The following is a 15,000-nucleotide window of genomic DNA, read 5'->3' on the forward strand; positions in this document are numbered from 1 at the left end:
CCTTTCAATTGCTGAAATAACAAGATAAACCGATATGAAACTGTACTCTTCATATCCTGACGTTTGACTGTCAATAACAAGTGCTTAATTATTCATAGTGAAGACAACAAGATGGATAAGCTACACAGACCATGCAAACGGCTGTAGCAGCCTATCGTAGCTACACAGACGGGGCTAACGGCTGTAGCGGCCTAGCGTAGCTATACAGACCACGCTAACTACTGTAGCAGGCTAGCGTAGCTATACAGACCATGCTAACTACTGTAGCGGGCTAGCGTCAGCTACACAGACCGGGCTAACGACTGTAGCGGCCTAGCGTTAGCTACACAGGCCGAGCTAACGACTGTAGCGGCCTAGCGTAGCATTTTCACATCTAAAAAACGATTTCCTGAGATGCACGACATTCTACTGACAACTAACCTTTTAACACACACAAACACACACACACACACACAGAAGAAGAAGATGAAGAGATAACAGCAGAGGCGGCTGTGATGTTCCCCGTCGCCTCCTGTTGGTTAACCAGTTGTAACCCATAGTTACCGCCCTCCTTCCCCCCTCAGGTCCGTAACACGCGAGGCGATGGGTGGGGGCCAGGCGTAACCGTTGGCGACAGCCGCCTGGCCGAGATGATGTCACCGTCTGCATGGACCCATTGTCTCTCCATCTGAGGCGCGGGGTAGCGGTGAAGGTCAGACGGGGTCACGCCCACTGCCCCAGCAAGGGCCCCACCCCCCCCCTGCCGGTGACCCCTACCGGGCGCTCTGACCTTGGGTTCAGGTGCTTACCTCAGAGGACATCCAGGGAGGCAGAACACAGAACACACTGCTCCACAGATCCGGGTTCTCTCTCGGTGTCTCCGGGGACCGACGCCCGGGAGACCACGAGATACGGTGGATTATAACGTGGAGCTCAGGCTTTGGGACGAGGAGGAGGAGGAGGACGGCCGAGGAATAGGTGGATAAATAAAGGATGACTGAGCCGGTCTTCATATCTCGGTGCTGAGGGAAAGCTGACAGAGAGAGGGGGGAGAGACGACAGAGAGCTGACAGAGAGAGGGGGGAGCGACGACAGAGAGAGGGGGGAGAGACGAGGGAGAGGCGACAGAGAGAGGGGGGAGAGAGGGGGGAGAGCTGACAGAGAGAGGGGGGAGAGAGGACAGAGAGAGAAGGGAGAGACGACAGAGAGAGAAGGGAGAGAGAAGGGAGAGAGGGGGGAGAGAGGGGGGAGAGAGGAAGGAGAGACAAGAGAGAGGGGAGGGAGAGCCGACAGAGAGAGGAGGGAGAGACGACAGAGGGACGACAGAGAGAGGAGGGAGAGACGACAGAGGGACGACAGAGAGAGGAGGGAGAGACGGCAGAGAGAGGGGGGAGAGACGAGGGAGAGACGGCAGAGAGAGGGGGGAGAGAGGACAGAGAGCTGACGGAGAGATCAACCAAGAGAGGAGGGAGAGAGGACAACAGGGAGCTGAGGGAGGGGGACACACTGGAGGCCTCAGGCCTGGGCGTAAGGGGACAACAGCGGGACACAGCAGCTAATGAAGGAGAGCATTGATCTGGTTGTACAACAGCCCTGGAGAGGAGGGAGGGAGGGAGGGAGGGAGGGAGGGAGGGAGAGAGGGAGGGACCGGTCTCAGTGTTCTCACTAATTCACAATCAGCTCTCACCCCCACCCTCTTGTCCTTGTCTGGCGGAGACCAGAGGTGGAGGAAAACACATCAGCCCAGTCCTTGCTGTGGACTTAGTCGACTGGATTAGGAGTAGGAGGGGACCCGGAGGAACGCCCCCAGCCCTGGGTCTAACCCCGACCACCCCGGGTACAAAAGGTCCTCACCAGGATGGCGGGGTCGGGTCCGGCTGGCTGAGCTGGGACTCGGGAGAGCAGTCCACTGGGATGGGGGGTGAGTTCAACACAGTAAACACCTTTAAGCCCCTCCTGGAACATTGCATCCCCCAGATCATCCATCAGGACGATCCACCGTATACACACACCGCACACAACGCATATGTTTACATGGAACGAACAGGAACTGAGGAGTTCCGACTTTTAAAAAAAAGCTGCGAGTTTATCAGCCACGCTTCAAAATAGACGCTCCATATTTAGCTGTTTGCTCAAATATTGAATGTGTTTTACTCCAACGTGTCGAGATGTAGAGATTCTACATCTCCACCGCTGGAACCTGTCCAGTGCCTACAGCTCTCTAGAAGGCCATGTATTCCCCAGGTCTGGACTGAAGGCCTAACAAAGGTTTAGCCGTTGTGTACATTCCCCTCAGTGGCCCGCGGGTCTCCGTAGTTAGGGAAAGCCGAGCTCCACAGAGTTAGTGTACAGGCCAGGGCTTGAGAGTGGGTCTGTGCTATTCGGAACCCCACGGATGGAAAGTCCCCCCTGTTTGGCCCCCATCATCTTTACAACGAGTAACAACGATAACCCTGAAGCAATCCTACAAATCGAATCTCATAACCAAGCCCGACACATACATTCAAAGTCTGCTCTTGACTAAAACTATTAAGACAAGTAGTGTTACCAGGGATACAAAGAGACACTGATGTGAATGTGTGTCTTAGTAGTCACCAACAGGCGACACCAACGATCACCGATGTTGTATCCGACTTGTCAAACATTATTCAACCTTCTAAGTGACTGAAGAGGTGCATGCTGCAGCCAAGGCTCGCTCTGCCTTGGCTCCTTGCTAATGTGTCCTGTCCCCACACCGACCTGCTCTCCCCAGCGCTCCAGCGCCACTGAGGATGATGCACATCTCCCCGGTGCTGAGCTTAGCAGCCACCATGAGCAACCTGACCGTCTTGGACACTGGGGAAGACGACACCAGCGCAGACATGGACGTCTACCCACTCAGCTTCCAAGTACGTCCGCATCACAGTGACTAATATGAACGGATAGGCCAGGTTGAGATCAGGCAGGGTAAGGTTTATATAAGGATTCGAATTGGTTGTCGTCTGAACTCAATGTTCTACTTACAATGTATGACCACTGCTACGAAATGCACTTCCATCAAAGAAGAAAACGTACGCTGTGAAACTCAGGAAGTGCTTGGAGGAGGTAATGGAACAGCTTCTGCTTATTATTCGTATGTCTTGGTTCGTGATGATCAGAATCAGATGGTTGACTCATGACACTTTCTGAACCGGTTACCCGTCACCAACCCTGACTGAACACCATGCGCCCCCCACAGGTCGCCCTGACCAGCCTCCTGATCCTGGAGATGGTGCTGGGCCTGAGCTCCAACCTCACCGTGCTGGTGCTGTACTGCATGAAGCAGAACCTGGTCAGCTCCGTCTCCAACATCGTCACCATGAACCTGCACGTGCTCGATGTGCTGGTGAGTCCCAGCGCCGCCCCCAAACCCCTCAATATGTGTGGGGTTTCTTTCACATAAAAGGTCCCATATTATACCAACCGGTGTAGCCGTTACAAGACCGTTTTGAAAATCGGCATCTAGTGACATCACAAGCGGGCGTGTCCACCTAGATGTGTGCTGGATAGATCAGTCTACCAGCCTACCCAGTGGCATGTAGCGAACGTTGCTCATCTGTCCATCACACATCTAGGTGGACACGCCCACTTGCGATGTCACTAGAGGCTGATCTTCAAAAACGGCTTTGTATGGCTAATCACGCTCACCACTGGTTGTATAATATGGGACCTTTATCGACGTTCCCGGACTCGCTCCTCCCCCCCCCCCCCCTCCAGGTGTGCATGGGCTGCATCCCGCTGACGGCCGTGGTGATCCTGCTGCCCCTGGAGTCGGACACCGCCCTGCTCAGCTGCTTCCACGAGGCCTGCGTCTCCTTCGCCAGCGTGGCCACGGCCGCCAACGTGCTGGCCATCACGGTGGACCGCTACGACATCTCCGTGCGGCCCGCCAACCGCATGCTGACCATGGGCCGCGTGGTGGCCCTGCTGGCCTTCATCTGGGCCCTGTCCGGCCTCAGCTTCCTGGTGCCCTTCATGGAGGTGGGCTTCTTCAGCCAGGCCGGGTCGGACCCGTTGAACCGGACCGTGCCGACGGCGGCGGGGGGGGCGGCCCACGCCAACGAGTACTCGACCGAGCCCGGCCTGTACTACCACCTGCTGGCCCAGATCCCCATCTTCTTCTTCACGGCGCTCGTCATGCTGGTCACCTACTACAAGATCCTGCAGGCGCTCAACATCCGCATCGGCACACGCTTCCAGCACAACCCGCCCAAGAAGAAGCCGCCGCCGAGGAAGAAGGCCATCTCCATGACGACCCCGCCGGCGGCGGTGGCGGCGGCGGGGGGTGCGGGGGCGGCGGCCGAGTCCACGGACGGCGCGTCGCAGAGCAGCACGGGGGTCCGAGGGGGCTCCGGCGCCACCATGGGCATGAGGGCCTCGGTGTCGGTCATCATCGCCCTGCGGAGGGCAGTGAAGCGGCACCGCGAGCGGCGGGAGCGCCAGCGGAGGGTCTTCAAGATGTCCCTGCTGATCATCTCCACCTTCCTGCTGTGTTGGACCCCCATCACGGTGCTCAACACCATCATCCTCAGCGCGGGCCCAAGTGGCTTCACGGCGCGCCTGCGGCTGGCCTTCCTGGTCATGGCCTACGGGACCACCATCTTCCACCCGCTGCTCTACGCCTTCACGCGCCAGAAGTTCCAGAAGGTGCTCAAGAGCAAGATGAAGAAGAGGGTGGTGTCCGTGGTGGAGGCCGACCCCACCCCCAACGTGGTCATCCACAACTCCTGGATCGACCCCAAGAGGAACAAGAAGGTCACCTTCGAGGACGCAGAGGCCCGACAGAAGTGTCTCTCCTCGGAGAACGTTGAGTAACTCTGGGAATATGTTTCCGGAGGAACGTTACGGAATACGGTGACTGATCCGTAGAGACTCCCGGGCTTCCGAGGAGGAGGGGCAAAATTCCTTTAAAAAAACGTGGTTGCAAAAAAAAAAGGCTTCCAGGTGTAAACAAAACGTTATCTTGAGTTCTCGTTTGTCGTAGGGTAAGCTTGCGAGATCCTCCGGGGAAGTGTTTGATTAGGGAGATCTCGCCCAGAAGATCCACTCTGAACCGGGGCTGGCATCAGTTGCTTGTGTAGATGTTTGAGACATACTTTTGCAGCAATAAACTGAGCTGAATTCTGTATTAAATAGTACCGCGATTAAAAGAACAATAGGCTATATCCGGGCTTCACAGCTCATTTAGGGAGATAATGAGTATTTATCAGTGGTGTTGTGGGTTTGCGTCAGCACCACTACAGTAAGGAACCTTTACTCTAAACTGCAGTGATGTCTGTTCTTTGGTTTTTCCTAAATGAGTCCAATGTGTGTAACAGATGTACAGTTCTTGAACTCATTAATAGTATTTAATAGTATGTGTCCACTTTTTGTATTGGATGAGGATAAAAAGGTGCACTCAGTGGCAGCGTCCCAGCAGACATGTTTGGCCAGTGATAGAGACATGTGAAGTCTATTTCCAAACAGCTCTCAGTAGGGACTCCCTCTCCATCTGTCAGGTGATCACATCAACACATAACACTTTGCTTTTCCTAGGCGTCGTTTCAGTCGCCATGATTCTTTCTTTCATGAGGGGAAGGCTATGTACCTATTTGTGTTCCATAGAGGCCTGACATGCCAGAGACACGCCAGAAACCTCGGGCTTTGTTCTTTGCTATCAGAGGTAACCGTTAGTTAAGGGTATATTAGATGAGCTCAGATACACGAGCACGGAGGCTCAGATCTAACTATATGCTGGAGGGTTTGAGAGTGGCTCTCTCGCAGGCTTTCACCCAGACCAAGAAGGTCCTGCCCGTGAGTTGCATAATGATGAGAGAGTGCAGAACATTTCAGAAAGGTCAAAGGGTCAAAGGCACGACCCCGTCCGCTATAATTAACGTCACTCGGACATGTGAACCTAAACTAAGTTCATGGTCAAAATCAAAAAACGGAATATCTGAAAGACGCTGAAAATGAGTCAGCAACACTGACGCAGATTTTTTTTTCAACAGGGACGTGAACTTTGTGATAACATGCCGATTAACTCGTATGAATATTGTGAAAATGTTCCATAGAAATGTACGGTTTATTTGAACACATTATCCACGTTGTCATGGGAGTAAAGAAACACAACAAAACCCTGCATCCTGATTCCTTCTGTGAAACGAAAGTAGAAGGTCTCACTGCAGTGCAGTACGCACACACAACACAGAGAGAGACCAGCAGGGCTCAGAGAGAGAGAGAGAGAGAGAGTCCTGGGCTGGACCGATTGCCACAGCGGGGGGGGGGGGGGGGGGGGGTATGCCTCCTAGTCGCCCAGATCAATCCCCTCTCAGGGCACACCATGTCCTCATAGTAAATTGTAAATGGACTGCATTTATACAGCACTTTTCCTAACCAGGGCTACCCAAAGCTGTGTACAATATTGCCTTAGTACCATTCACCCGTTCATGCACCCGTTCACACAGCGACGGCGACATCAACCATGCAGGGCAACAGCCAGCTCGACGGGAACAGGTAGGGTGAGGCGTCTCGCTCAGGGACAACCTCTACGCTCCAGGAGGAGGAGGAGGAGCCGGGGATCGAACTAGCGACCTTCCGGTGAACGGCCGACACGCTCTTCCTCGGGAGCCGCGTTGCCGCCCGGCCGTGAAGGGATCATAACGCGGGGCACGTCCTCCTGAGAGCGCTCTCTAACGAGTGGGCCGCTCTAGATCAGCCCGATGAGAGGCACTCGAGTCTTATCTGCCCCGGGCTGACCTTCGGCTGGTGTCTTTATTAGGACCGGGCTGCGGTCACTGCGGCCACTGCCAAACGCCAGGCGGCCGGGCCCGGCATTTGTTCATAGAACCAAGAGCCAAGGCGTTAACAATCGCTCCGATAACCCATAGCCAACACAGATAGCTAGGATAAGACGCTGCACAATGCTAAGTACTACTTTCAAGTGCCAGGACGTACAACAAAGAATAAGCGTGTACATTTTGTTCCAGGACATACAACTTACAAGTAGTGCGTACATTAAGTGCCAGGACGTACAACATGCAATAAGTGCGTACATTAAGTGCCAGGACGTACAACATACAATAAGTTTGTAAGAGGGGTGGTAGCGGTAAGGGGGGGGGGGGGAGCTCCCTCTGGGCAGCGGGGGTCCTGACGGCGGCGTCCCGAGAGACGGGTTAACTTCTGGGATACTTATAGTGCAACGCAGCGGTGTGTGTGCCCTACTTCATACACAGCATCGTGACCGCTCACGTGACGACGCGGACCGGCCAGCACAAAGTGGGTGTGGGCCGTTACCATGGGAATGACAGCCCCCCCCCCCCTCCTCCTTAGAACTCACCGCTTAGAGTTCAGGATCGAGCTGAAACAGGTTTCACGTTCCCTCCCTCCAAGATGAAGAAAGGCAACACAGTGTGTGTGCGTGTGCTACAAAAAAGGCAGAATGATTGCTTTGTGCACCACACGCTTAATGGACAAACACACACACACACACACACACACACACACACACACACACACACACACACACACACACACACACACACACACACACACACACACACACACACACACAGCGGGAGCTGGGTTAAAACACTGGTCTCGTCGAGCCCTGCTGTCACGCTCCACTGGCGGGCAATAAACCAAAAGCTAACGTAGCGATAGCACGGAGATAGCCGCTAGCTGTGACACAGCACTCATCAATAGCGCTTTTTTCCGACGGAAGGTCAGGGCGCCCTCGGCGGGGCCGTCCACCAGCCCCGCCAAGGAAGTTGGGGCGCCCGGGAACACTTCATAACAAGCCCTGTCCTTGGAGGAGGAGAGGGGATCGAGCTATTTACAGAATGCAGCTTTATGCTGCACACGCTTGGTGGAGGGGGGGGGGTGATTTATAAAACACCTGCAGTGCACTGCACTGCGTTTCTGAGGAGGTGTGGAGTGGGGTGGATGTATAGGGTGGAGGTAGGGTGGGGGTGTGGAGGTATTGGGTGGAGTTAGGGTGGGGGTGTGGTGGTAAAGGGTGGAGTTAGGGGGGAGGTGTGGAGGTATAGGGTGGAGTTAAGGTGGAGGTATAGGGTGGAGTTAGGGGGGAGGTATAGGGTGGAGTTAAGGTGGAGGTATAGGGTGGAGTTAAGGTGGAGGTATAGGGTGGAGTTAAGGTGGAGGTATAGGGTGGAGTTAAGGTGGGGGTATAGGGTGGAGTTAAGGTGGAGGTATAGGGTGGAGTTAAGGTGGAGGTATAGGGTGGAGTTAAGGTGGAGTTAAGGTGGAGGTATAGGGTGGAGTTAAGGTGGAGGTACAGGGTGGAGTTAAGGTGGAGTTAAGGTGGAGGTACAGGGTGGAGTTAAGGTGGAGGTATAGGGTGGAGTTAAGGTGGGGGTATAGGGTGGAGTTAAGGTGGAGGTACAGGGTGGAGTTAAGGTGGAGGTACAGGGTGGAGTTAAGGTGGAGGTACAGGTTGGAGTTAAGGTGGAGGTATAGGGTGGAGTTAAGGTGGGGGTATGCGGAGTTAGGTGGAGTTTAGGTGGGGGTGGACGGTGGTCAGGTGGGTGGTCTCGGGGGGCCCCCCCTCACCCCCACTTTACCACAATAACAAACAAACGGTAAAACACAGTCTGAACCCGGGTGAACTCCCGGCGGACGCGTTGTTGCCACGGCTACAAGCGGTGTGTAATGCACCCTGTTAACAGCGAGTTATCCGACCCGCTGTGGTACAGTGGGACAGCCGAGAGCGGCGCCGTACGGACATCATGTGTGTGTGTGTGTGTGTGTGTGTGTGTGTGTGTGTGTGTGTGTGTGTGTGTGTGTGTGTGTGTGTGTGTGTGGCTCTGGTTCCTACCCAGTTCGTTGAGGCTCTGGGCTGCCTTGGTGATCTCCCGGCTGCCCGCCTGCAGCTGGGCCTGGAGCCGCTTGCTGAGGAACAGGATGCGGATGATCCTCCGCAGCAGGTCACAGGCCACCTGGGGGGGACAGGGGGACACTCAGACCTGGACCAGGGACACTCAGACCTGAACCAGCACTTAGACCTGGACCAGCACTCAGACCTGGACCAGCAATCAGACCTGGACCAGCAGCACTCAGACCTGGACCAGCAGCACTCAGACCTGGACCAGCAGCACTCAGACCTGGACCAGCAGCACTCAGACCTGGACCAGCACTCAGACCTGGACCAGGGACACTCAGACCTGGACCAGGGACACTCAGACCTGGACCAGGGACACTCAGACCTGGACCAGGGACACTCAGACCTGGACCAGGGACACTCAGACCTGGACCAGCACTTAGACCAGGACCAGAGTCATTCAGAACAGGACCAGCACTCAGACCAGGACCAGGGACACTCAGACCTGGACCAGCACTTAGACCAGGACCAGAGTCATTCAGAACAGGACCAGCACTCAGACCAGGACCAGGGACACTCAGTGCCCGACCAGATACACTTGACCGCCGCTACAGTCCAACGCTTATTCACTTTTCTCTCATCGATTCCAGTCGGACGAAGCCACAAACAATAATCCATAAATCCCATTAGTCTGATTATTCAACTAAAAATAAATAAACTTGTTCCCATCACATTGTCGTTTCTCATCCATCAGGGCTCCGGCCGAGAGCTCTCCACCGGCGGCCGAGGAGACGATAATGTCTCACAGCACGTTCAACTCTCTAATGGCTGACGGACAAACCTACGACACTCAAGTAACGGCTCCTGAATGTCGCCGACAGCCTCTCTGATGTCTGTTACGCAGGAAGGAAACAAACGGTAAACGGACTGCATTTACCCCGCGCTTTTCTAACCAGTGGCCACTCAAAGCGCTTGACAATACTGCCTGACATTCACCCAGTCACGCACACATTCACACACCGACGGCGGTGTCGACCACGCAAGGCGACAGCCAGCTCGTCGGGAGCAGTCAGGGTCGAGGTGCCTTGCTCAGGGGACACATCGAGGAGCAGGGGATTGAACTAGCAGCCTGCCGGTTACCGGACAACCCGCTCTACCTCCTGAGCTACAGGCCGCCCCTGGGATGGAGACAACCACGAAAGGTTCACTACATCGCTGTGGGTCTACTCCATAACGGACTCCATCGGCTGTTCATTTGCCGCACTGCTTCACTGCAGTGATGAACACTCAGTACAAACTAATAGAACCGTTTAAAATAGACTCAACATGACAAACGCAGTGAGTGGTGTTCACTTTGTAGAGCGTGATGGCGTCGGCCTCTTCTAGCGGTCGCGTTGAAGGTCTGACTCCCAGAGAGGTGTAAAATAACAGAGGGTGGAATGGGACCCACGGCAACCGCGTATCGCTTACATACTGACCGTCTCCGCTCAGCCTCTCCCCAGCGGGGGGGGGAGGGGAACAGACGGCTCCTTGCTCATATCCAGAAAGGTCAGGTCACCTTAACACATGGTTCTGGTAAGTGACTCTTATTTTGAAAAGCCCGGTCTGCGCGGCACTCAGACAGACCCCGCCTGGGTCACGTCCTCACGGTTCAGACATATGGACCTCTTCCTGACGCCAGCCACACACACACACACGCACAGACGCTCACAGACATACACACACATAATAAAGAATAGTGCACAAACAGGAAATACTAATGACGATCCTGTTGAACCAGTACGAGCCCATATCTTAGGCCCTACTGCAGCGCTGGTTTACGTCACAGGCTCCCTCCCCAAACACACAGGGATGCTTGCACGAGCACGCACACACGCACTCACACGCACGCACACGCACGAGCACGAACATGCGCGAGAACCAGTACACACACACACGCACGCACGCACACGGACGAGAACAAGCATGAGCGCGCACACACACACACACGCGCACAAGCACGAACAAGCACGCACAGGCCGAATCACCCTCACACACGCGGTGCACGCCTTCACCAGCCGACTGTAAACGGAGCGATCGCTCAGCACCAGGGGCCGAGTGTGTTATGAAACGATCACAAACAGACTGGAGGGCCGTCGGGGGTCTGTTTCGCCCGTCGGCACGCGAGCCAAACTGGTTCTCAGTGGTGGCTGGGAATCACGATCCAGTACCAACCAAGCTAGTGTTTTACAACCAAGATGGCCGCCAGCTCAACAAGGCCTGTCGCAATCATTCCAGGTCACACTACCGCCTCGTTCGCGTCCCTATTCGAGATGACCACAATCTCAATCACAGTGAAGGAGTGAGGAGAACCTCCCTTAAGAATCAGGGAACCTTGAGAAAGAACCTCCTTGACGGGACTGTGAGGAGTGGGACGGAGGCCCAACGGACCCCCCAGTCCTCCCAGTCCTCCCCCCTCCCCCCCCCCCACCAACACCCAGCTGGTACGGGCTGGAGCTCAAGGAGCTGGACCTCACCTGCAGTCTGGCGAGTTGGGTGGTCCGGGCCACGATCTTGTTGTAGGGGTCCACGATCTTAGAGCGCATCCTGGGGCAGGAACAAACACACGCTGTGATTGGAGGGCTGGCGCTTTATCAAGGTGTATTTATAGAGGCCTGGGTGCGTGGAGGAGGGACATACCTGTCAACAGCCCCTTGAAGAGCGTAGATCCTGGACTGCATCATCTGGAGGACCCCTGATGAACAAACGGTAAACGGACTGCATTATACGGCGCTACTCAATTCACCACTCTAAGTGCTTTACAATATCGCCTCACATTCACCCATTCACACACCCAGGGCGGTGTCAGTCTTGCAAGGCGACAGTTAGTGGGGAGGGGCCTTGCTCAGGGACACCTCGACACTCAGTTAGGAGGAGCCGGGGATCGAACCAGCGACCTTCCGGTTACCAGCCGACCCGCTCTACACCTGAGCCACATGGCGCCCAAACAACAACAACACAAACGCTACTTCTTCTTCTCTGCTTCGCTCCAGGGTGAATGTAAGACGTACACATGCTTCCCTCTCTATACATCGTTTTCTAGCAAAGCCAAACTCAATAGATAATTCCCTGAACAAAAAACTCTGAACAAATTTTTGTCTGTCTTGTTCATATGTAACATTGTATCTTCGGATTTAAATTCGAAATCCTCTTCATAGTGTTTTAAAAATAAAAGCCTACAGGAAGTAAAGCTAATTTCAACATGAAGTGACGCATTGCATTGAGGGCTTTAATTAGGTGACCACCAGTGCCATCTGGTGGTCAGTCGGGAGACATGCAGGTATCATGATGCATAGCAGGAGACTCACCCTCCAGTGACTCTATCCCAGGGGCCTGAGCCAGCAGATCTTCATGCCTAGCAACCACCTGGCAACCGGGACAGGAGACAAGATGGAGTCGGTAACAGTGTGATGGTAGGACAAGATGGAGATGTGTGTGTGTGTGTGTGTGTGTGTGTGTGTGTGTGTGTGTGTGTGTGTGTGTGTGTGTGCGTGCGTACGTGCGCGTGTGTGTGTGTGCGCACGCGTACGTGCGCGTGTGTGCTTATCAGGCTGTGTGTGTGTCTGTGTGTGAATGCGTACCAGGCTGTGTCTGTGTCTGTATTTGTGCGTGTGTGTGTCTGTGCGTGCGTGCGTGTGCATGTGTGTCTACCTGGCTGTGCAGCTCCCGGTCCAGTTGGCTGATGCCCTGAGCCAGCTTGGCCAGCTGCTCAGTGATGATGGCATGGTGGATGACCTGGGCGGTGTACGTCTTCACGTCAAAGCTCTCCGTCAGGAAGTCCACGTAGCACTCTGCAAACAGGGCGGTTCCGGGAATAAACCAATGTTCAACGCTTCAACAACGAGGAAGAATTCAGGAAACTGACTCTAGTTTTTCCTTAGAAGCACAACAATATGGTGGATCGCCCTCATCACAAAAAAGTACTGACTTCTACTGAGAGAATGGTGCACTACTGAGAGGACGGTGCACTGACGTTACAGGTGCACTTTGTTTTGACATTACATTTACACACTTTAACCTATTGTGAAGTACTGGCACTGGGCCGCTTTATAGTTTATACTTTTTGTTCTGTATATCCTGTTCGCCTTGTATGTTCTGTATGTTTACTTTAGTATATTTATGTTTCCCTAAGCACTACTACTATTTTTATTGTATTATGTCCTGTGTCTTCCAGTGCTGGTGTTCTGCAGTAACACAGGAATTTACCCTCCGTGGGATTAATAAAGTTGTATCTATCTATCTACCTATCTACCTGTAAGTCCATTGTAGTGAAGAACGACGTTTTAACCACACACTTCTCATAGTAGAGCCAGTGTGTCCTCAACACTAGATGTATTTAGTACCATTAGATGTATTCAGTACAAGATGTATTCAGTAACATTAGATTTATTCAGTACTACATGTATTCAGTAGTAGTAGTAGTGTCCAGTCTCTTTTTACGGGGTAAAGAGAGACTGGACGGTGAGCCGCTGTCATCGACCACATCAATCTTATTACTATCATAAGTAGTACTACTAGGATGAATTAAACGTTCCAAACACGTTCCGTTTGGACCGACAACACAGAGCAGTATCAAGCACGAAAGGAGAAGAAAAAAGGAGCAGAATTACCATCTTTTAAAAGTGAATTCGTGGAAGATTCTCCTGTCGCCTCCATGTTGACGCTTTATCCCCGTGACGTCAGACTCCAGCGATGACATCAGCAGTGCGACTCCAAAGCCTGCATTGACCGCTACTGACCGCTAGGGGACAGTACCTTGACGACAGAGCCTGAAGTGACCGCTACTGACCGCTAGGGGTCAGTACTGGGACTACAGAGCACACAGTGACCGCAACTGACCGCTAGGGCTCAGTACTGTGTCTACAGAGCCTGCAGTGACTGCTACTTACCGCTAGAGATCGCCTCTACTCTGTATATGAAATTGTGTCCTATGCATTTACAAGTATAAATTAATCACTGCCGAAAGAAATTATATTAATTAGGTTGTCATTCTTATTTTATTCCTCATCTTGAATATATCTTTGTTCATGTTATTGACTCCTGTCATTTTATTTACTCACACAGACAGACACAGACACACACACACACACACACACACACACACACACACACACACACACACACACACACACACACACACACACAAAGAAAAGCCTAGTAGTATGCAGTCCTCATAAACTATGTCTTCATCTGACCATCAGCGACTGCTTGACTTATCCATTCATTGATTGATTAATCTTTCACTGTACTGTGCCTTGAGAGAGCTGTGTTGCGGCTAATGAGTGCTCCCCCTCCTCCCTCTCATAGACACAGAGCTGTAGAGGCTTTCACTGAGGACCTGACCGGCCCATTAGAATAAAACAGTTGTTTTGGTTTTGTTTGTCACATTTCACATCTTATCGGAAGGCAGAAAGCCAAGTGTAACTATTGAGCCTGACTTAACGGGCCCCGATATATTCCCAGGTGATAGTGTCGTTAGCCACTACAAGTAGTTTCAATATCTGCCCATCCCTGTGCCTTAGTGAGGTCTCATGTGGGCGTGTCCACTTGAGATCCAGCAAGGTATGCTTGAATAATAACACTCCCACTGCCACTTGTGATGTCACTAAAACACCGATTTGTCCAAGAGCCCTCGACAACAATCAGGGACGTCACTAGGATTTAGAGGCTGGGAGGGCTTAACCCCTAGCAGTTCCCGAAGTGCTAAATGTTTATGCCACATCTTTAATGTGGTTCTTTAATTCATCATTTATTACAGTAGAGTACAGCAGAGCATCTATCAGAGCCTGTTTTCTGGCTCACTCTTTTCTTTACTTGCCTTAAGACCTACTGCTTCCCACTCCTGAGTCTTCAGGATGTCCTCCTTTTTAAAAATATAAATAAGCTAAACAAAAGTAAGAGTTGGTATGATTATGTTATGACAATTTTTGTAGGGGGGGCTTTTGAACATCTTGGGGGGGCTTACCCCACCCACAATAGGCTTAACGACGTCCCTGACAGCAAAGTTAATTTAGTGTCTGACGACAACAATTCAAACCATTTCTGACTTTCTCACCCCTTGTATAAAACGTTCAATCTAACATCAGCTGGCTAGCATGTTCTGCATGTTAATGCGGTCCGATCTAGTCTAAAATTCCCCGTTGTGC

The 15,000-nt window shown here is 52.8% G+C and overlaps 2 protein-coding genes across 3 annotated transcripts in view; one reads left to right on the plus strand and one right to left on the minus strand.

Moving 5' to 3' along the window:
• The window catches only part of cog5 (component of oligomeric golgi complex 5), a 44,274-nt gene extending 30,709 nt beyond the window's left edge, over positions 1-13,565 (minus strand). The window contains exons 1-6 of the mRNA XM_030354712.1: positions 13,465-13,565; positions 12,506-12,645; positions 12,163-12,220; positions 11,495-11,549; positions 11,332-11,401; positions 8,813-8,933 (exon numbers count right to left, since the gene is read on the minus strand). Coding sequence (XP_030210572.1) covers positions 8,813-8,933; positions 11,332-11,401; positions 11,495-11,549; positions 12,163-12,220; positions 12,506-12,645; positions 13,465-13,510 — 490 coding nt within the window. The 5' untranslated portion in view covers positions 13,511-13,565. The remainder of the gene's footprint in view (positions 1-8,812; positions 8,934-11,331; positions 11,402-11,494; positions 11,550-12,162; positions 12,221-12,505; positions 12,646-13,464) is intronic.
• Positions 559-6,118, plus strand: LOC115542461 (G-protein coupled receptor 22). 2 transcript variants are annotated; one of them, XM_030354723.1, is made up of 5 exons: positions 559-957; positions 1,701-1,900; positions 2,732-2,867; positions 3,197-3,343; positions 3,715-6,118. In XM_030354723.1, exons 3-5 carry the CDS (start codon positions 2,751-2,753, stop codon positions 4,810-4,812), a joined length of 1,362 nt encoding a protein of 453 aa, XP_030210583.1. In that variant the 5' UTR covers positions 559-957; positions 1,701-1,900; positions 2,732-2,750; the 3' UTR covers positions 4,813-6,118. The 2 variants fall into 2 exon arrangements, with proteins under 2 accessions (XP_030210583.1, XP_030210582.1); XM_030354722.1 differs by lacking the exon at positions 559-957 and having other exon boundaries at positions 1,390-1,900.
• Positions 13,566-15,000: the final 1,435 nt, after the last annotated feature.

This window comes from Gadus morhua, chromosome 4 (genome assembly GCF_902167405.1).
Source record: "Gadus morhua chromosome 4, gadMor3.0, whole genome shotgun sequence".
In the NCBI taxonomy this organism is placed as follows: domain Eukaryota; kingdom Metazoa; phylum Chordata; class Actinopteri; order Gadiformes; family Gadidae; genus Gadus; species Gadus morhua.